This window comes from Onychostoma macrolepis, chromosome 22 (assembly GCF_012432095.1).
Source record: "Onychostoma macrolepis isolate SWU-2019 chromosome 22, ASM1243209v1, whole genome shotgun sequence".
Lineage (NCBI taxonomy): Eukaryota > Metazoa > Chordata > Actinopteri > Cypriniformes > Cyprinidae > Onychostoma > Onychostoma macrolepis.
This window is the reverse complement of record NC_081176.1, coordinates 6,868,340-6,890,578: the sequence shown is the minus strand read 5'-3', so window position 1 is coordinate 6,890,578 and position 22,239 is coordinate 6,868,340. Positions and strand designations below refer to the sequence as shown.

The window sequence follows — 22,239 nt, the reverse complement described above, 5'->3', positions numbered from 1 at the left end:
TTGCTTGTACAGAGTCTCAGATTAATCAAAGGAAGCACTTGCAATGACACTTCTGAGTTACAATATGATGCTTTGATGCATTTTACAACAAAAAAGAACCAAGGGCAAGATAAAACGTCCAAACGAATGTGAAAACAGCTTTATGGCATCTACAGTATAAAAAAAAAAAAAAAAAAAAAAGTATGATGGGTGATCACTCTGTGCTGGAGGGCTCCTGGGGGTCTCTGCTTACTGAGGATGAAGAAAGATAAAACGCATACATACTTGGTTACAATTAATAGTAAGTTCAATACTTAGGGTTAGGGGTTTATTCAAACTATTGACCAAGTATCATCATCAATATTAGTGATGTTTCACTTGGCAAACAGGCTTTCGCTAACATTAAGGTCTCCATTTCAAAAACATGAATACCTTTTTCTCGTGCTTTCATCCTTGCCACAAAGTTGTAGCTTTTGTTTCGCCTGTAGTTCACGTACGGGTCGTCCAGCGAGACTCCCACTCCTTTATACTGGTCCCACTTGTCCCGGATGTCTCCTCCTTTGATGGGGTCTTGAATGCCCTGTTCTTTAGCACCAAGACCTCCTGATCCACTCCAGCCTGCAGGATGAACAGGAAGAGAATTATTGCTGGATCAATGGAGAGATCGGTTCATGTGGTCTTAGTCAAACATGTTCTAGATTACATACCCATCTTCATGAGCATCTGATGGCCCTTGTTTTCTTCGCCCAGCCTGAGTTCGGCTGGTAATGCAGCAGGGCCTGAACCCAAACCAGATGTGGAGCTGCAGAGAGGCCGTATTTCATGTCAACATCATGCTAAATCACAATTTGGATTTGATCAATTTTGTGATACCGCCAGTTATAATTGTTTATCATTTTTATCATGCAACGCAACAAGTAGTTTAAAATTTGTAACTAAAAATACAACAATAGATTTTGTCATGTGATTTCGTAGGATGGGATTAGATTTAAATTTAGGAGCCCCTAATGAGTAAAAAGAATTTAGGTAATTTGCTCCATAATTTTTACTGATATTTTATTTCAATATTTTTATTTGAAATTTCACTAAATAAAAATGTTGCAATATCACCTTTTGTATTAATATTGTTTTTCATTATTCATTTGACAAATAATTAAAAACAATGAAAAATATTTAAATCTAATTCAATAAGTGGATTCATTTATTTAATTGTATTATTTTTTAAATTAAGCATAAACATAAAAATTATGTAAAATTACATACATTTAAGAATAAAAATAAATGAAATCCTGATAGTAATAACTACACCAAATAAACCCATGTAAAAATGCAGACACAGATTACAAAGCAAAAATCTGCTTTTCAAATGCAAACTGGATTTGGGTACCAAAAGTAGATTGACTTACGGTGGGGTCGGACTGCGTGATTTTGCAGCGTGACGACGCTTGTCTGGAGATCGTGACTTGGAGCGAGATCTGGAGCGGGAGCGACTTCGGGACCTGGATCTGGAGTGACTCCTGCTCCTACGGGTGAAAGTCAAAAATGTGTTCAACAACTTCGTGTGGCTGGAAAAATTTTATAAATATTAGAAGATTTTTTTTTTTTTTGGGATACCTGGAGTGAGATCTGGAGTAGGAGCGAGAACGAGAGCGAGATCTGGATCGGGATCTGGAGCGAGAGGATTTGGAAGACCTGGAGCTGGAGCGTGACGTGGATCGTCCTCGACTGCGTGACCGACTGCGCGAAGGACTCCCTCGGGTGCTGCCAAAAAAAGGAAACAATGGGAATCACTTTTGTTTGGTCACATCTGAATTAGTCTTATTTTAATATTAGAAGTATACTGTAATAGTATTTATTAATATTTTATAGTATCTTAGTTTTATATTTTCACTTTAATCCAAATTTTACTAACATTGTATTTTGTCTTTTTTATTAGGCTTTTTTTTATTTAGTTTGTATTTCAGTTTTAGTAATTTTAGTATACCATTATAGTATTTATTAATATTTATATTACATTTTATTTTCTTAATTTAACTTAAATTTTAGTTTTGATATTTGTCATTTTTATTAGCTTTTTTATAAATCATTTATTGTTGTATTTATATTCAGTTTCAATTTTTCAGATTTCAGTATAATGTTAAAGTTTTAGCAATTATGTATTTTATTTCAGTTTTTTTCAGAATTTTTTGTATTCTATTATAATATCCACTAATATTTTAATTTAGTTTAATTTTCCCATTTTCAGCTTTCATTTTAATTCTATCAATTTTGTTGTGTTCTTGTTTTTTATTCTTGTGAGTTTTCCTTGTTTGTCATTCTAGTAAGTTTATTTTTATATAAATGTCTTTTTATTTCAGTGTTAGTCTTAATTTCAGCATTTCAACAAGTGAGTTGCAACGGCAAAATAGTAATTATAATTTAGTTTCAGCTTTTTCATCTAATATTTACATTATTTTAATTCATCTTCATTTCAACTAATGAAAAGGTTTTAGTTTTTGTTAGAATACACGGAAACAATTAATTTCTTCCAAACCTGTTGCGTTTGTCCTGTTCCTTTTTCCGCCTCGCTCTCATTTTGGCCCGGAAGAACTCGTACAGGCCATTCTGTTCCCAACCCTCACTGGAAAAATCATAATTTTTAGTCAATACAACTGAAGTATTAAATAAAAACAACCAACAAAACTACAACTCAAGAGCAGCCACATTGGTGTTCACCTGTTTCTGGGTCTATCGTGGGACGGCGGGCTGTAAAATGCCTCCACCGCGGCCAGAAGACGGTCACTGGGAGGCATCGGGGGCGGCAGACGGATGTCTTTGGGGTCCAGAGGCTTATAATCATGATCTTCAAGCTATCGTTAAAGAGAATGCTTAATGTCAGATTTAAGACGAGACTGACAAAAATGAACATCTACTTTACCAGATTACATCAAACGTGAAATCACCTTCACAAGCGGCGCCATGAGTCCGGCAGGAAGGTCAAAGTAGGGCACGTTGGGCACCAGGCTGGGGTCGTCCTGACTGACGTGAGACGGGGTCTGCCGCCGCATTTGGGGCGCCTGACCGTTAAAGCCGTGAGGAGGCGGTCCGAAATCCGGATGCTGGTTCCCACCCCACGGAGGAGGATCAGACATCCCAGGAGGAGGAATCCTCTGGTTTGGGTGGTGATGAGGAGGCGGACCGATCTCTGGTGAGAAGAACAATAGATTATGCATGACAAAGCATGGAGTAAACTGGGAATTTAAGTCCTACTTATGCCAAGTCTAAAATTTCAGCATGCTACTCAAAACTGTTCAATATAAACTCCACTAAATATCTGAAATAAATTATTAATTTCTCTTTACCATTACGTTCTATCTATTTTTAGAATTTTTTTAAAGTTTCAAAACTGTCTGAATTGAATAAAAATAAAACATGCACAACAAAATCAGAAAACAATTTGCCTAATTTAGGCAGACTTTTTGGAGCAAAACAACAACTGTCTGTGAACTATGCGATTATTATACTGCAATGTGTGTCTAATTGTTTCTTATTTTGGAAAAAAAGGTTAATTTAAATAGTAAAATATTACACTGCAATACGTCTCTATTTGTTTTTATTTTTATTTGGAAAATAGGCGATTTGTTTTATAATAATTAATTCAAGAAATTTAAGACAACAGAACAGTAATAAATACTGTTATTAATATTCAAAACAGTATTTTAATATTTAAATTGTAAAAATTAAACAGTCATCTCAATTATCACCAGTAAAGTATGGAGTACCACAAGGATCTGTCCTAGGTCCTCTGCTATTTTCAATATACATGTTGCCCCTTGGTGATATTATCAGAAAATACAGGATTAGTTTTCATTGTTATGCTGATGATACTCAACTATATATCTCAACAAGACCAGAGGAAACTTCTGAACTATCTAAGCTAATAGATTGTGTTAAAAATGTAAAAGATTGGATGACCAATAATTTCCTCCTATTAAATTCAGATAAAGACAGAGATATTACTTATTGGACCAAAAAACAGTACTCAGAATCTCTTGGATTACAATTTGCAACTAGACGGATGTACTGTTACGTCCTCTAAAGTCAAAAATCTGGGTGTAATATTAGACAGCAACTTGTCCTTTCAAAATCATATTTCCCATGTTACAAAAACAGCATTCTTCCATCTTAGAAACATTGCCAAGCTTTGAAACATGCTACCTGTTTCAGATGCAGAAAAGCTAGTTCATGCATTCATGACCTCTAGACTGGAGTATTGTAATGCACTGTTAGGTGGTTGTCCTGCATCTTCAATAAACAAGCTACAGATAGTCCAAAATGCAGCGGCTAAAGTCCTTACCAGGTCAAGAAAATATGATCATATTACCCCAATTTTACAGTCTCTGCACTGGCTACCTATTAAGTTCCGGATCAGTTACAAAATATTATTACTTGCCTATAAGGCCCTAAATGGTTTATCTCCTGCGTACCTAACTAGTCTTCTACCACGCTACAATCCAACCCGCTCCCTAAGGTCACAAAACTCTGGACTTTTGGTAGTACCTAGGATAGCAAAGTCCACTAAAGGAGGTAGAGCTTTTTCACATTTGGCACCCAAACTCTGGAATAGCCTTCCTGATAACGTTCGGGGTTCAGACAAAGTCTCTCTGTTTAAATCTAGATTAAAGACACATCTCTTTAGCCAAGCATTCACATAATGCATCTTATGATCTTGGACTGCATTTATATCTGATCAAATGTACATTATAATTCTTTAGCTTGGGTTGAACAAATCATTTTTGCTTGAATAGAACAGCAGCTACGCTAATTATGTCTCTATTTGTTAACATTCTATATATTATATATATATAGTAGAAACTTAATTTCCTGTAGAGCTGCTTTGCAACGATTGTATCGTAAAAAGCGCTATACAAATAAACTTGAATTTAATAAACAGCAATAAAGAAATACATTTCTATTACAATAATACTGTACTGTAAAATATAAATGACCATTTTTGGTCACATCTGAATTAAAATTTTACTTAAATAGTAGTATACTATAATAGTATTTAAAATTAATATTATGTTATTTTAAAATATTTATATTAATATAATATACAATAACTGTAAAATAAATAAATGAAACAAATTAATTAAATGCTTAAAATAACTACTAAGAAGAATATTTAATTATCATAACTTAATTTTTCAGAACAGCTAAATTACACTAATAATAAAATACACTAACATTAATATTTATTGCCATCTTATTTTCTTTCAAACATAAAAGTTTATGCAATTCAGGATGGAAAAATGGAAATTTGTAGAAATACAGAAAAAAAATAATATATATATCAAACAAGTTACACTTGCTGTGTAAATTTTCCATGAATCGAGTCATTTTTAACTCTAGTAGTTTTGCGAATAGAAAAGCCGAGGTCTCACCTCCAGGGAAGTCTCCCTGCGGGTAGTCGAATCGGTGCGGTGGATACGGCGGCCGTTCGAAGTGATGCCGCGGAGGAAACTCGTCCTGCATGAAGCGCGGCGGGAAGCGTCCGAAGTTGTGTGGCGGTGGCTGGTTGAACGGCGGCGGCTGCTGATGAGGAGGGAAGGGCCCGCGGAAATGCGGCGGACGCTGCATGCGGAAGGGAGGCTCCCTCTGGCCCCACGGCGGCGGCTGATCCGGCTGGCTGCTCCACGGCGGCTGGTCGAACTGACCGCTCCAGGACGGCGGCGGCTCATTCTGGCTGCTCCAGGGGCCTGTGGGGCCCCCATCCCGAGGGCCGCTCCAGTTGGGGTCCCGCTGCTCGTTCCACATGCCCTCGTGGCTGTTCCAGGGCGGGCAGGGGGGCGGGGCTTGAGTCGGGTCGAAAGGCGGCTGGAGGCGGAAACATATTAGTATCAGTGCTGGATTAAATATTTAAATAAGTAAAATAAAAATTTAAGATAGTCATAGACAAATTTTTTTATCTGAAAACAATGCAAAAAAATAATTAAATGAATTTTTTTAAAGAAAAAAATAATTATACTGCAATAGGTGTCTATTTGATTTTTATTTGGAAAATACATTGTAATCAGTTACTGATTTCAAATTACGTTACGAAAATTGTAATTAGTAACAATCTATTAAACTACTTTTTTGATTACTTTTACTTGACCTAATTCTACTGACCTAATTTGTTTATCACATTGATCTAAATAGGATAATCTTGCTCTATATTGTTATAAAAATACCAAGAGAAAGAAAATGCATTTGTTATCAACAACATGAAGTGTATTAAACATTACAGCGGGTTTGTGAAGAAACTACAGAGGGTTTAAAACCTGCTTAACTTATAATGCAAATATAACTATTTCTAAATAATACAAATATTTGTAAAACTAATAAAAGTGGTTATTTTTTTTTTAGAATGAAAAAATTTAAAAAGACTGAAAAATTAATTATGAACGATTTACTGCCATTACATGATTAGAATGTAATCAATAAAATAGTAACAGTAATCTGATTATTAGCATTTTTAAACATAGTATATTCTAATTACAAATACCTAATATTTGGAATCTGATTACGTAATCCAGATCACATATGATCAGTTAGTGAGTTAGTATTAAAAAACAGCTACAAATAACGTAAGATCTGTAAGGTTTTAAAGTGTTTTTTGACTCACAGGTTGTTGCGGGTTCCACGACGGCATGTTGTGCTGCGGATCGAACCAGCCCTGTTTAGAGGAGGTCATGTCAGACGACGCTGCCGGGTTCGAGTCTGATGGTCGGCTCTGAGAGCCTTCATAATCGCCAGTTGGAGGACCGGCCAATGGAGGCTTCAGGTCTGCTGATGAAATTAATAAAAAATAAATAAAATCATAAGACAAGAATAATATCATAATCACAAATCACATATCAGCAAGATTAACATCAAATTGAGTCAAAAATACAATGTGTGAGCTCTTAACTCAAAAAAGTATGATATCAAGCCAAGAAATCATAAAGTAGTGATAATCAGAGCAAATTGGAGAAAAACACAATTTAAAACTGACATACAATTATTATTTTTTTAAGTCTCTTCTGCTCACCAAGGCTGCATTTATTTGATCAAAAATACAGTAAAATTATGAAATATTATTACCATATATAACAGTGTTCTATGTAAATACATCCAATTTATTGCTGTAATTCAAACCTGAAATTTCAGCATCATTACTCCAGTCTTCAGTGTCACATGATCCTTCAGTAATCAGTCTAATATTCTGATTTGCTGCTAAAGAAACATTTCTGATTATTATCAACATTGAAAACAGTTGTGCCGCTCAATATTTTAGTGGAAACAGTGACCCATCTTATGTAACATTATAAATATCTTAACTGTCACTTTTGATCAATTTAATGCATTCTTGCTGAGTAGAAGCATTAATTACTTTATGACTGCAAACGTTTGATCAGCAGTGTGTTTCATAAGCAACTTTGTCTGTATATGATGTGAAACAGTTTTTTTTCCCCCAGGTTGACCTAAAACTAATTTCAGATAGCTTCCAAAGGAAACATATCTAATCTTCATTAAAGTTAAAGGGTTACTCCACCCCAAAATGAAAATTTTGTCATTAATCACTTACCCCCATGTTGTTCCAAACCCGTAAAAGCTTTGTTCGTCTTCGGAACACAATTTAAGATATTTTGGATGAAAACCGCGAGGCTTGTGACTGCCCCATTGACTGCCAAGTAAATTACAGTCAAGGCACAGAAAAGTATAAAAAAAACATCGTCAGAATACTCCATCTGCCATCAGTGGTTCAATCTGAATTTAATGAAGCGGCGAGAATACTTTTTGTAAGCAAAGAAAATAAAAATAACGACTTTTCAACAATTCGTCTCCTTTCTGTCTCTCTGTGTCAGCGTAGCGCCATTTTGGAGAGCATCCGATGGACGCAAAGTGCGTACACTATTCTGTCATCAGTAACGCATGGATACGCTGTTTGCGTTCAAATCAAAGCGTAAATAAACGTACAATATGTATCCATGTGTTACTGATGACAGAGAATAGCGTACGCACTTACATCGGATGCTCTCCAAAATGGCGCTACGCTGAGACAGAGAAGAGACGAATTGTTGAATAAATGTTATTTTTATTTTCTTTGCGTACAAAAAGTATTCTCGTCTCTTCATAAAATTCAGATTGAACCACTGATGACAGATGGACTATTTTGAGTTTTTTTTTAAATATATATATATATATATATATTCTTCTGTGCCTTGACAGTGTAATTTACTTGGCAGTCAATGGGGCAGTCACAAGCCTCCCGGTTTTCATCCAAAATATCTTAAATTGTGTTCCGAGGACGAAACGGGTTTGGAATGACATGAGGGTAAGTGATTAATGACAAAATTTTCATTTTGAGGTGGAGTATCCCTTTAAGTACTAAATTTACTACAACTAAAATAAAAATAAAAACAATGTTTTTAAGATTTAATATAAAAATATCTTACAATATTTTAAATATACATTATATTAATTAGTGCTGTCAAACGATTAATTGCATCCAAAATAAAAGTTTGTTTACATTTTTTTATATATATATATATCTTCTGTGCCTTGACAGTGTAATTTACTTGGCAGTCAATGGGCAGTCACAAGCCTCCCGGTTTTCATCCAAAATATCTTAAATTGTGTTCCGAGGACTAAACGGGTTTGGAATGACATGAGGGTAAGTGATTAATGACAAAATTTTCATTTTGAGGTGGAGTATCCCTTTAAGTACTAAATTTACTACAACTAAAATAAAAATAAAAACAATGTTTTTAAGATTTAATATAAAAATATCTTACAATATTTTAAATATACATTATATTAATTAGTGCTGTCAAACGATTAATTGCATCCAAAATAAAAGTTTGTGTTTACATTTTTTTATATATATATATTTTAAATATACACACGCATATATATATATATATATATATATATATATATATATATATATATATATATATATATATATATATATATATATATATATATATATATATATATATATATATATATATATATATATATATATATATATATATACACACACACACGCATATATATACACACACACATGTATATATACACACACACACGCATATATATATACACATGTATATATACACACACACACACAAATACATGCATGTATATATTTAAGAAAAATATGTTGTTTATATATTAAATATACAGTGGGTGCGGAATGTATTCAGACCCCCTTAAATTTTTCACTCTTTGTTATATTGCAGCCATTTGCTAAAATCATTTAAGTTCATTTTTTCCTCATTAATGTACACACAGCACCCCATATTGACAGAAAAACACAGAATTGTTGACATTTTGCAGATTTATTAAAAAAGAAAAACTGAAATATCACATGGTCCTAAGTATTCAGACCCTTTGCTGTGACACTCATATATTTAACTCAGGTGCTGTCCATTTCTTCTGATCATCCTTGAGATGGTTCTTCACCTTCATTTGAGTCCAGCTGTGTTTGATTATACTGATTGGACTTGATTAGGAAAGCCACACACCTCTCTATATAAGACCTTACAGCTCACAGTGCATGTCAGAGCAAATGAGAATCATGAGGTCAAAGGAACTGCCTGAAGAGCTCAGAGACAGAATTGTGGCAAGGCACAGATCTGGCCAAGGTTACAAAAAATTCTGCTGCACTTAAGGTTCCTAAGAGCACAGTGGCCTCCATAATCCTTAAATGGAAGGCGTTTGGGACGACCAGAACCCTTCCTAGAGCTGGCCGTCCGGCCAAACTGAGCTATCGGGGGAGAAGAGCCTTGGTGAGAGAGGTAAAGAAGAACCCAAAGATCACTGTGGCTGAGCTCCAGAGATGCAGTCGGGAGATGGGAGAAAGTTGTAGAAAGTCAACCATCACTGCAGCCCTCCACCAGTCGGGGCTTTATGGCAGAGTGGCCCGACGGAAGCCTCTCCTCAGTGCAAGACACATGAAAGCCCGCATGGAGTTTGCTAAAAAACACCTGAATAAGATTCTCTGGTCTGATGAGACCAAGATAGAACCTTTTGGCCTTAATTCTAAGCGGTATGTGTGGAGAAAACCAGGCACTGCTCATCACCTGTCCAATACAGTCCCAACAGTGAAGCATGGTGGTGGCAGCATCATGCTGTGGGGTGTTTTTCAGCTGCAGGGACAGGACGACTGGTTGCAATCGAGGGAAAGATGAATGCGGCCAAGTACAGGGATATCCTGGACGAAAACCTTCTCCAGAGTGCTCAGGACCTCAGACTGGGCCGAAGGTTTACCTTCCAACAAGACAATGACCCTAAACACAGCTAAAATAACGAAGGAGTGGCTTCACAACAACTCCGTGACTGTTCTTGAATGGCCCAGCCAGAGCCCTGACTTAAACCCAATTGAGCATCTCTGGAGAGACCTAAAATGGCTGTCCACCAACGCTACCATCCAACCTGACAGAACTGGAGAGGATCTGCAAGGAGGAATGGCAGAGGATCCCCAAATCCAGGTGTGAAAAACTTGTTGCATCTTTCCCAAAAAGACTCATGGCTGTATTAGATCAAAAGGGTGCTTCTACTAAATACTGAGCAAAGTGTCTGAATACTTAGGACCATGTGATATTTCAGTTTTTCTTTTTAATAAATCTGCAAAAATGTCAACAATTCTGTGTTTTTCTGTCAATATGGGGTGCTGTGTGTACATTGAGGAATGAACTTAAATGATTTTAGCAAATGGCTGCAATATAACAAAGAGTGAAAAATTTAAGGGGGTCTGAATACTTTCCGTACCCACTGTGTATGTGTATATATATTTCTTATAAGAATATTATATATTTCTTATATATATATATATATATATATACACACCGTATTGTCCCGAATATAAGACGACCCTGATTATAAGACGACCCCCCTTTTTCCAGATGTACCTTTTGGAAAAAGGCTTTTTGAAAACCAAATCTTGTTTTTTTTTCTCTCTCTGTAAAACACATTTTTTTCTTAAATTATTTTCAAATTGCATATTTTTCCTATTTTAATTTTTGTTTTGAAAGTATGGTAAATACTGGTAAAATGTACCAACAATGACATTGAAAAATATACACTTTTTGATATACCATTGAAATAACAGATAGCCCATCTGAATTATATAACATTTAGGCTATCCATCTCATAGTAGCCTACCAAAATTTTATTAACAGTAGAAGTGAAATCTTATTGTAGTCTTCTGGGTACTGTCTCATGTTTTAAAATCAGTTACAGAGGAAGTTTGTTCCCATCAGGCTAACATGACAGTCACGACTCATGCCAATGTAAGCTTTTCTTTTTCTTTTGTTTTCACTTGCAATCTTTACAGCACACATTACATTACATATTTCATGGCACACTCGTTTTATGCGTTTTTGGCGCCACCTATTGTTGTGGGTGTATTACTGACATGTCAAAGTCTAGACCCCGAATATAAGACGACAGCGTTTTTTCAGATGTATTTCCAAGAAAAAAACATTGTCTTATATTCGGGTCAATACGGTATATATATATATAAATAAAATACATAAGAATATGCATGTATAAACATGTAAATGTTCTCAAAATATATACACTGTGTGTGTGTGTGTGTGTGTGTGTGTGTGTGTGTGTATTTATATATACATAATAAATATACAAGAACACACGTATATAATGTAAACAAAAACTTATTTTGGATGCAATTAATCGCGATTATTCGTTTGACAGCACTAATAAAAATATTACATTCTAAATATAGGTAATATAATCATTAAAATATATACTATTTAATGTTTTTACCAGGCTGAGAGGTCAAGGGCGCTTGAGTCTTCACGTCGGCGTCTGCAGGCGTCAGCTGACCAACAGCGGCCGCGGCTGCTGCTACCGCTGCTGTCTGCTGCTGCTTCAGATTGCTCACGAACTCCTCGTGTTGTGTCTTCAGCGCCTGGATCTGCTGCTGGAAGGCCATCTGGACCGGCTGCACCACCGGCGCGTACTCCGTGATGAGTGACGCCTGGACAAGACACAACAGAGACGTGATGAGAAACACATCCTCCGGATTTAACCAGAAAACAAATACTGAGAGCACGAGATGCACCTGATACTGTCCGAGACCCAGAGCCGGACTCTGAAGCTGCTGAATCGTGACGTCATCAAAGTAGCCGTTCTTCTCCCAGAGCAGCAGCAGCTGAAAACATGAAGAGCTACGGCTCAATTTTCTGCTAGATGTCAAATTGACACCGTAAAGACATTACAAATCTTGCAAATGGGAAGAAATGGGGATGGATGATCTTACGCGTGTGATTTTCTGCTGCTTGTCTTCCTCTACTTCCAGGAAGCTGGTGCAGTAAATGGGAACCACAACCTTCTGCAGAGCCGCCAAAAGATCCCTCTGATTTTTCCTTTGACTGTGGAGAAAAATCAAGGGTTTAATCAATAAAACACCATAAAAAAAAACACGGAGTTGTACAACTCCATTTTCTAATTCCAATAGTTCGGAGCTTATCACTTACAATAAGGTTCATTAGTTAAACATTAGTAAACATGAACTAAGAATGAACAACATTTCTACAGCATTTATTAATCTTAGTTAACGTTAATTTCAGCATTTACTGATGCATTATTAAAATCACAAGTTGTGTTTGTCAACATTAGTTAATGCACTGTGAGCTAACACGAATAAACAATGAACAACTGTATATTCATTAACTAACATTAACAAAGTTTAATTAATAGTGTAATAAATGCATTGTTCATTGTTTGTTCATGTTAGTTAATACATTAACTAATGTTAACAAATGACACCTTATTGTAAAGTGTTACCAAAATTTAAGTGACAATTAATCATTTTCGTGAAAATTAGGCATCATAAATAAATACATACATAAATAAATATATATTTGGCATTACATTAAATTGTCAAATTAGATTACTGACCAGAGTTGTTCTCATTAACTAAAACTATCAAATTGTTTTATGTTAATTGAAAATTTATTATAGATGTGTATAATTAAAATAACCCCTAATTATAAACGCAAATTAAACTAATTAAAAAAAAAACATTTGTTAACTGAAATAAAATAAACATTTACTAAACTCTTATTTCAGTTAGTTTTCAAGGCAACATTTCTCATTTTTATTTAGTTTAAGTTAAAGTACTAAAACAATTAAAACTAAAATTGTAATTAAAAATTTTATTTAATATAACAAAATTGTATTTCAACATTTAAAATATTGTAACATTTTTTAAAATATAACATTATAAATATATTTGTATTGTATAAAAAAATGAATAAACACTTTATAATATATTGTACATATTTTAAAATATTTACATATTAAAAACCTAAGAAAAATTACAAAAATACACAAAATTGGAAGAAAAAAAAAAACATAGAAAACAATGTGAAATTCATTAAAATATAAAAACTAATTCAAAATGTTAACGTTATAATACTATCATCGCATATTAAAAATACTAAAATACCACTCCCCGAACAGCTGATTTAAGTATTCAAATACATTGTAACAGTTCTGATGAAAACTCTGAGTCTCACCAGTGATGCAGGACGTCGTTGGTCAGATAGATGAGATGCAGGCGGAGCTCAAAATGCACCCCATCCGCAGTAATGCGGTTTCTGAGATGCGACGCCATCAGCTCGCAGTGCGCCGGGGTCTTAGCATTACTGAACATCCAGTTCTTTCCAGCCTGAGAGCGAGAAATAACCAGAAAATGACTAATCTGAGACGAATCAGACGGAATGGTTGTGAGTGAGGCCGGTTTCCGGCACGTACCGTTTGATCTAGTACTGTATCACAGTGTTGTGCGCTTGCTTGGCCATTTGTTGTGATAAACAGAAAAGTGTGTTCAGTGTAAAGAAATACTCTTTGAGAGAAGCAGTCTATCAGCGGAAGTTAAAAGCAGCTCGTAAGTGTATTTACTTGTCTCATTAGTGTTTAGCGCAGTTGTCGTTGCTAGGAAACTCTTGTTTTGTTTACTGTGTTAAAGTAGTCATATAATGCCCATTTTCCACAAGTTGATATTATTCTTTAGTCTTAATGAAATGTCTGTTACATAGTTTGGTTCAAATTTATCATTGGTAGTGTAAAAAACACCTTTTTTACCCTGTCAAAAACAGCTCTTTTCAGAGCAAGCCGTATTGTGTCATTTTCCTTTAAATGTTAATGAACTCTGCTGACTCCGCCCCTCTCTTCCGAGCCGCTCTCTGAGGGACTGTTTACTTTAGCCGCATTCATCGTGAAACTTGCTAATTAGCACATTATTAGGAAAGGCCATTTGCAAAGATTCATTTAAAAAAACCTTGTACTCACTTCTTCTGTAGGTGAAGCTGGATCACGAATGATTCGCGCGAACAGACGCATTTAGGTAGATGGAGGGCGCATTCCCTTCAGAAACAAACCTAATCCTCTTCAGCCGCTCAGATAACGGGAGTAAATGACTACTGCTATGTTCATTATTACATCCAACAACAAAACACCTCAATCGCTTAGGAGTCATTCTTGTCTACGTCTGCTCCGGCGGTGAAACAGCTGATGGCAGCTCACTCAGGGCGGGTCTGAGGTAAGACACCATGAGAGATGGCTCGATTTGAGAAAGGCGTAAACATTTTAGTAGATTAACAAAGAAAACAAAAAAAAAACACTGGGTGGATTTTTATCATTATAGGGTGGTTGTGTACACACACTGCCAACACACATTTCAGTTCAAACAACTTGTAAAAGTGCATGTAGCATTACATGACTCCTTTAAGACTTGCTGAAATCGCGTTTGGTCTCATACTGTATCGCAATATGCTTGCTTGGCCATTTGTTGTGATAAACAGGAAAGAGTGTCCAGCTGAATTCAATTAGTGTGTTGTTAGACGGGTATAAAAAGCTTAGTATACCATGGCAGCCCTCGTGTGAAGCCCTCCTCCTGTGAAGACCGAAGAGTGTAAAGACGATAGACTCTACCGTGCGACTCCACCGAGCAGGGACACCAGTAAGGGACATAAGTATCGCTTTTTATTTATCCTCTTTCCTACTACTTGTTTCACTTCTGTTTTAGTTTTTATAACCAGTTCTTACTATGTGTTTCCAGATCACTACTATCACTACCACTTGCAGACCACACATCATACACGGTAGGCAGTGCAATCCTAACAACCTGCGCACTTTGCCTATGTCTACTAAAACACTACTTTCTTCTTCTATTGGTCTCTGGAATTTTCAGTCTGCAGTTAACAAAGCTGATTCTATTTCTTGCATTACTACTCATTCAAGGCTAAAACCTCATGATCCTGACAGAGATGTGGATCAAACCAGAGGACAATGCTTCACCTGCAGCATTCTCCAATAATTTCTCCTTTTCCCACACTCCCTATTTGACTGGAAGAGGTGGAGGTACTGGTTTGCTCATCTCTAATAATTGGAAATTTACTCCTTTACCATCTCTCGGTATCAACAGTTCCTTTGAATCACATTCGGTTACTATTACCTACCCTCTAAAAATTAATTTTGTAGTTGTTTATCGACCTCCAGGACCACTAGGTAACTTTGTGGAAGAATTAGATGTGTTGCTCTCAACCTTTCCTGAGGATGGTACTCACCTACTTATATTGGAGACTTCAACATCCACTTAGATAAACCTCAGGCTGCAGACTTCCACACTCTAACTAATGATAACTAAAGTTATCATCTCTTGATGCTAACAGTGCTACTGATACTTTCTGTTCCACTCTGACGTCTTGTTTAGACACTTTCTGCCCTTTATCTTCCAGGCCAGCCCGTACCATCCCTTCTGCGCCTTGGCTATCTGACGTTCTCCACAAACATTGTTCTAAGCTCAGGGCTGCTGAAAGGGTATGGCGCAAATCACAAAATCCTACTGACCTTAATTTAAATCGATCACTCCTCTCTGACTTCTCTGCTACTGTCTCCACCGCTAAAAGGACATACTATCATGACAAAATTAACAATTTGCCTAACTCTCGCATGCTCTTTAAAACAATTTTGCCACATTCTTCATTAATAAAATTACAAACCTCACAGCACAATTCTCCATACCACAAACTGTCAAACACATCTTACCAACAAATATACACTCGTTCACATCCTTCTCTCCACTCTCCACTCTCTGAGGCAGAAGTCTCTAAACTCATCCTTTCCAGTCATCCTACTACTTGTCCGCTTGATCCCATTCCATCTCATCTCCTTCAAGCCATTTCTCCTGCAGTTGTACCTGCACTCACTCACATCGTTAACACATCCCTTCACACTGGAGTTTTTCCCTCAGCATTTAAACAGGCTCGTATAACCCCTCTTCTTAAGAAACCCACTCTTAACCCAACTCTTTTAGGGAATTACAGACCGGTTTCCCTTCTACCTTTCATTGCAAAAACACTTGGACGAGCATTGTTCAACCACGTCTCTGCCTTTCTCACACAGAACAACCTCCTGGACAGCAACCAATCTGGCTTCAGAAGTGGACATTCGACCGAAACTGCCTTGCTCTCAGTTGTTGAAGCCCTAAGACTTGCAAGAGCGGCTTCCAGGTCTTCATTACTTATCTTGCTGGATCTATCCTCTGCTTTTAATACGGTCAACCACCAGATCCTCCTGTCAACCCTATTGAGAAAGGGCATCTCAGGAACCGCACTCCAGTGGTTTGAGTCTTACCTCTCAGATAGGTCCTTCAAGGTATCTTGGAGAGGTGAGGTGTCCAAGTTGCAACATCTAGCTACTGGGGTACCTCAGGGCTCAGTCTTTGGACCACTTCTCTTCTCTGTCTACATGGCATCACTAGGTTCTGTCATTCAGAAACATGGCTTTTCATATCACTGCTATGCTGATGACACTCAACTCTTCCTCTCATTCTATCCTGATGATCCGACGATAGCTGCTCGCATCTCAGCATGTCTAACAGACATTTCTTGCAGACCATCACCTTCAACTCAACCTAGCTAAGACAGAACTGCTTGTGGTTTCAACAAACCCATAACTTCATCACAATTTCACCTTCCAGTTAGGTTCATCAACCATTACTCCTTCAAAAACAGCCAGAAACCTTGGAGTTGTAATTGATGATAAGCTGAATTTCTCAGACCACATTGCTAAAACTGCCCGGTCCTGCAGATTTGCTTTATACAACATTAGGAAGATCAGGCCCTTTCTTTCAGAACATGCAACACAACTCCTTGTTCAAGCTCTTGTTCTGTCCAGACTTGACTATTGCAATGTTCTCTTGGCAGGTCTTCCAGCCAGTTCCATCAAACCTCTACAATTAATCCAAAATGCCGCTGCAAGATTAATCTTTAATGAGCCAAAAAGAATGCACGTCACACCTCTGTTCATCAATTTGAACTGGCTACCAATAGCTGCTTGCATAAAATTCAAGGCATTAATGTATGCCTACAAAACCACCACTGGCTCTGCACCTTAGACCTTATGTGCCCTCTAGAAGCTTGCGTTCTGCAAGTGAACGATGCATTATTGTACCACCCCAAAGAGGCACAAAATCACTTTCACTGACTTTTTCAATAACTGTTCCCTCCTAGTGGAATGACCTGCCCAACTCAATCCGAGCAGCTGAGTCCTTAGCCATCTTCAAGAAACGGCTAAAAACACATCTCTTCCATCTTCATTTGACCCTCTAACTCGGAACTCGTAACATCTCTATTCTAATTCTGTTTTATCTATCTGTCTTCTTTGTATCTATTAGTCTTCTTTGTATCTATCTGACCCTCGGACAATAGCTTTATTTTTTTTTATTCTATCCACTTGTTTTCTTTAAAAAAACACAAAAAACTTGCTACATGTCCTGTGTTAGGCTAACCGAGACTTGTCATAGCACTTGCATATTGTTGCTCTTTTGTTGGTTTTGATTGCTTCTATTGTCCTCATTTGTAAGTCGCTTTGGATAAAAGCGTCTGCTAAATAACTAAATGTAATGTACCGATATGGCGTCTTTGGTGCAGGTGTCTATTATGGGCTGCAGCAGGTTGTCGAACTCGTTCATGTCCAGCTGCGTCTCCACCAGTAGCTTCTGCATCTGCTGCTCCATCGCCAGAGAGATGGCAGCCGTCACTTGCTCCTGAAACCCCAAAAACACATTTACTTAACAGAATGTATCAATGTTCAAAAGTATATGGGATCAGCAGGACTATTTTGGGATAAGAAATTATTTTCTCGGCTCTGCTGAATGAAATGACTTTGAAAAGCTTGTAGTTTGAAGATTTTGCTCAAAGTCAAAAAATTTTATTAACATGTTGCACTACTGCTTAATGTTTTAGTGTTTCTAGCGTGATTCAACAAATTGCTAGCTTGTTGTTAACAGGTTTTAATATATTGCTAGCATAATTTAACATGTTGCTGGCCATTACTACCATTATTCTAACAATTTAAGAAATTGCTAGCATGAATTAACATGTTGCTAGAATGATTTAACACGCTGTTAGTATGTGGCTTTGCTAGTGATACACAGCCTAAATACTGTATATATTATTTATTGTACAAAAGTTTTGACCCCCTCAATGAAAGTCTATGGGACTTTGCGTAGTTTAGGTGGTCTGTTTAACATCTGATCAGTTAGAAAATATATAGCAACCCGAATTTGGTGGTTTTTTGCTCCCTATTAAATTGGATGAAGCAGCAGCTTATATAGTAAATCATTAGGTTGGCTTTGTCAAGCCAATATTATGTGTGACCCAGGACCACAAAACCAGTCATAAGGGTCAATGTTTTTTTTAATTGACATTTGTACATCATCTGAAAGCTGAATAAATAAATAAGCTTTCCATTGATGTATGGTTTGTTGGGATAGGACAATATTTGGCTGAGATACAACTACTAAAAAAAAAATACATTAAAAAATTAAAATATTGAGAAAATTGCATTGAAAGGTGTCCAAATTAAGTTCTTAGCAAAGCATATTACTAATCAAAATTATTTATAAATTAGTTTTATAAATTAGAATTTATAAAACTTCATGGAACATTATCTTTACTTAATATCCTAATGATTTTTGACCCATTCAATGTATTGTTGGTTATTGCTACAAATATACCCATGCTACTTATGACTGGTTTTGTGCTCCAGGGTGACATACATTCAAACAGAAATCAGTTATTTTGAGTTGTATTTCACAATATCACTGTATTTTTTTGAACGACCCTGGTGCGCAGAACACAAATGGACCAACAAAACTACTCCCACAGACTTTTCATTGAGGGGGTCAAAACTTTTGTGCATGGAGTGTGTTAATGCACCTGTCTGAGGCTGAGCAGGTGCTGCTCCTGTTGCTGCAGGTTCCACTGGCTCTGCTGGATCAGCTCCTCCACAGACGGCGTGGTCGGCGGGATCGGCGGCGGTGGGAGCATCGTCATCGGCGCAGGAACATCAGCGACCTCTTTTCCCGGAGGTTTACAGAGCACTGCTAATCACAAGAACACACAGACGCAAATCTATAACTCCTACTGTGTGCTGAGACAAATATCTGCCTGCCAGTGCGTCCAGATCTGATGGATGAGGACGAACAGTCACACTACTGAAGGAAACGTGACTCTTTTGAACGGACGTTCCCAGAGCAAAGCTATTGAGATCAGAGAAACATGCAGGAAATCACTCATGCTGGTTTGTTCCCCTATGATTTTCCATGTCTGGAGAGAGTCGCATGAAAAACTCGGGAGTAGGAAAATATTAAGCTGAGGAAAGCATGTGGATATGACATACTGAACTGACTGTAAATAACTGAGGGGAAAAGAAATCAAGTAAAGAACCCAAAGAAAAACTGCTTGCTTGAGGCTTCCTTAGGTTGAAAGCGAAACTTAAGTTCGAATCAAGATTTATACAGAATACTTGCATTTGCAAACAAAAGTAAACCAAAAATATCATGTATGTAGCAAAAAACAGTGCAGGAAAGTAATGTGCTTACTTAAAATAAATAGTTTACCTAAAAATATTAATTTGCTGAAAATTTAGTTTGTTTCTTCATCAGAATGTATTTGTAGAGATGTAGGAATATCATCACAATGGGTGCCGTCAGAATGAGGATCCAAACAGCTGATTAAAAAAAATAATAAAATCACAAGTAATCCATACCACCCCAGTCTATCAATTAACATCTTGAGAAGCAAAAAAACTGCGTGTTTGTAATAAACAAATCCCAACTTCAGGCATTTGATCTGTGCATTTTTCTCTCCTGATTCAGATGAGATGATTTTTTCACTGGAGAAAGCAAAAGCAACATTATGGATAGAGAACTCTCCATCCAAGTTAAAAACGCATCAACGATGGATTTGTTTCTTACAAACACAAAACTTTGTCTTCTCAAGATGTTAACTGATGGACTGGAGCGGTGTGGATTATTGTGATGTTTTTATCAGCTGTTTGGACTCTTATTCTGACGGCACCCATTCACTGCAGAGGATCCATTGGTGAGCAAGTGATGTAATGCTACATTTCTCCAAATCCGATGAAGAAACAAACTCATCAACATCTAGGACGGTCTGAGGGTGAGGACATTTTCAGCCAATTATCATTTATGGGTGAACTATTCTATTAATTCTTGGTTCAAATCCCTGAAAATGAGAGATAGTAACAGCGATGGTTGGCAAACACCACCAAAAGTGTTGCACGGCTGGTTTTTGAAAGTTTCAACCAATTATACAGGTTGATATCTGTTTGAGAAAACATAAGCCATAACATAATCTGACAAATGAAAGATAAAAACAAAAGTTTCAAGCACTAATGATACATAAGAACTCCATGAATACCAGGCAAAATGAAACATTTCTGATCATCGGTCTAATAAATACCTTCCATATTATATTCATCATCATGAGTGCCAGAATCTATAAAGGAGAGAAGCACACCTTAAAGACGAATACATACACAATACATCTGTCAAACAGGCAAATCTAGCTGTACATTTCCATCACACAAGCCTATATTAGTAGCTGGGTATTAGCGTTACCTAAAACTAAACCGAAAAACATTCAAACATTTTTGTCAATTGAAGCTGAAATAAAATAAAAGTCAACTTTAGATGTAAAACTTAAAATGCCTTGACCACTAACTGAAATAAGTTTAAGTTGAAGCACCAAGTTACCAAAATATAGCACCAAAAATAAATAACATTACAAAGAACTAAAACAGAACTAAGCCTACAATTAAAATAATATAAAATAAACCTAAACAGTAATATTTAAAATAAATAAATACAAATCAAATACTAATAAAAATGTCAATAAAATCTAAACAAAAAAAATTAAGGCTCACTCAAAATGTTCCTACAAACTACAAGAACATATAAATAATATTAAAATAACACTGGTGAGTAGAAATAAAAGCGACTTGTGCTCTGCAGCGGTTCATTCACGTACGCTGCTGTTCGATGGCCAGTTTGTATTTGTAGTAGCCGAAATATTCCCCTCCGAACAGAAAGGAGAACTTGGGGTTGTCCTTCTGCTTCTCCATGGTCATCTTCTCAAACTCGGGTCCATTTCGGGCGACAAACTGAGCCAGTTTATCAATGACATTACGCAGCTCTTGATCTGATGGGAAAAATCAAAGAGAGAGATAAAAAAAAAATACAAAACACAAAATAAATACATAGTATATTTTAAAATATGATAGATTATATAGTATTATTTTAATTATTTTTTAAATATATTTTTAAATGCTTTTTCAAAGTGCAAGAAGCTTTCAGCCATTTCCTTTCACATATTTTTGTGATGACAGCAATCGCTAATATCAACTGTGCACAGTTTTAGTGTAGTAATATATTTGTACTAGTAATGCTGGCATCAACTGTAAACGCTTTAACTTGTATAGAAATCAAGTGAATACACCTCCAGGCGATATAGCAACTTAACCTGCCATCCCATCCACACTAGACAGCCAATACAAACTAACCAGAACATAAATACTACTTTTATGTAACAACTGTGTGTTTATTAGTGAAGTTTTGGAGTATATAATATCAGTTCATTCGCGCTCGCGGTGCAGTACAATCACGCGCGCGAGCGCACTGTTACCTTCTGGCGGCGTGGAAATATCCATTTTTCTCAGGATTACTCGCTAGTATTGGTCCAGGAATTCATTTACATCACATGACGATGAGGCGCGAAACAAAATAACTCTTTTAAACGGGTGCGACCATTATACTTGTATGGGTTTGTTGTGTTTTAGTTCAAGATGAAGCGACGGGAAACTGAATCCTGACGACTTCCGCCGGTGCGTGTCTTGCGCATGCGCTCTGGTGCC

At 36.6% G+C, this 22,239-nt stretch overlaps 2 protein-coding genes across 9 annotated transcripts in view; one reads left to right on the top strand and one right to left on the bottom strand.

The window, feature by feature from the left end:
- c22h19orf44 (chromosome 22 C19orf44 homolog) overlaps nt 1-3,037 on the top strand; it is a 7,589-nt gene extending 4,552 nt beyond the window's left edge. The window contains exon 8 of the mRNA XM_058760542.1: nt 2,900-3,037. Coding sequence (XP_058616525.1) covers nt 2,900-2,941 — 42 coding nt within the window. The 3' untranslated portion in view covers nt 2,942-3,037. The remainder of the gene's footprint in view (nt 1-2,899) is intronic.
- On the bottom strand, nt 77-22,239 carry LOC131530336 (calcium homeostasis endoplasmic reticulum protein-like). Of its 8 annotated transcripts, none has more exons than XM_058760533.1 (20): nt 22,011-22,239; nt 21,357-21,527; nt 20,790-20,825; nt 19,242-19,408; nt 17,930-18,067; nt 13,533-13,684; nt 12,272-12,383; nt 12,074-12,163; nt 11,776-11,989; nt 7,138-7,215; nt 6,626-6,789; nt 5,403-5,835; nt 2,922-3,163; nt 2,695-2,828; nt 2,513-2,599; nt 1,594-1,740; nt 1,386-1,502; nt 687-781; nt 412-597; nt 77-231 (listed from the first exon to the last, which is right to left on the bottom strand). In XM_058760533.1, exons 1-20 carry the CDS (start codon nt 22,033-22,035, stop codon nt 194-196), a joined length of 2,826 nt encoding a protein of 941 aa, XP_058616516.1. In that variant the 5' UTR covers nt 22,036-22,239; the 3' UTR covers nt 77-193. The 8 variants fall into 8 exon arrangements, with proteins under 8 accessions (XP_058616516.1, XP_058616517.1, XP_058616518.1 ...); XM_058760534.1 differs by having other exon boundaries at nt 6,626-6,786; XM_058760535.1 differs by having other exon boundaries at nt 7,138-7,212.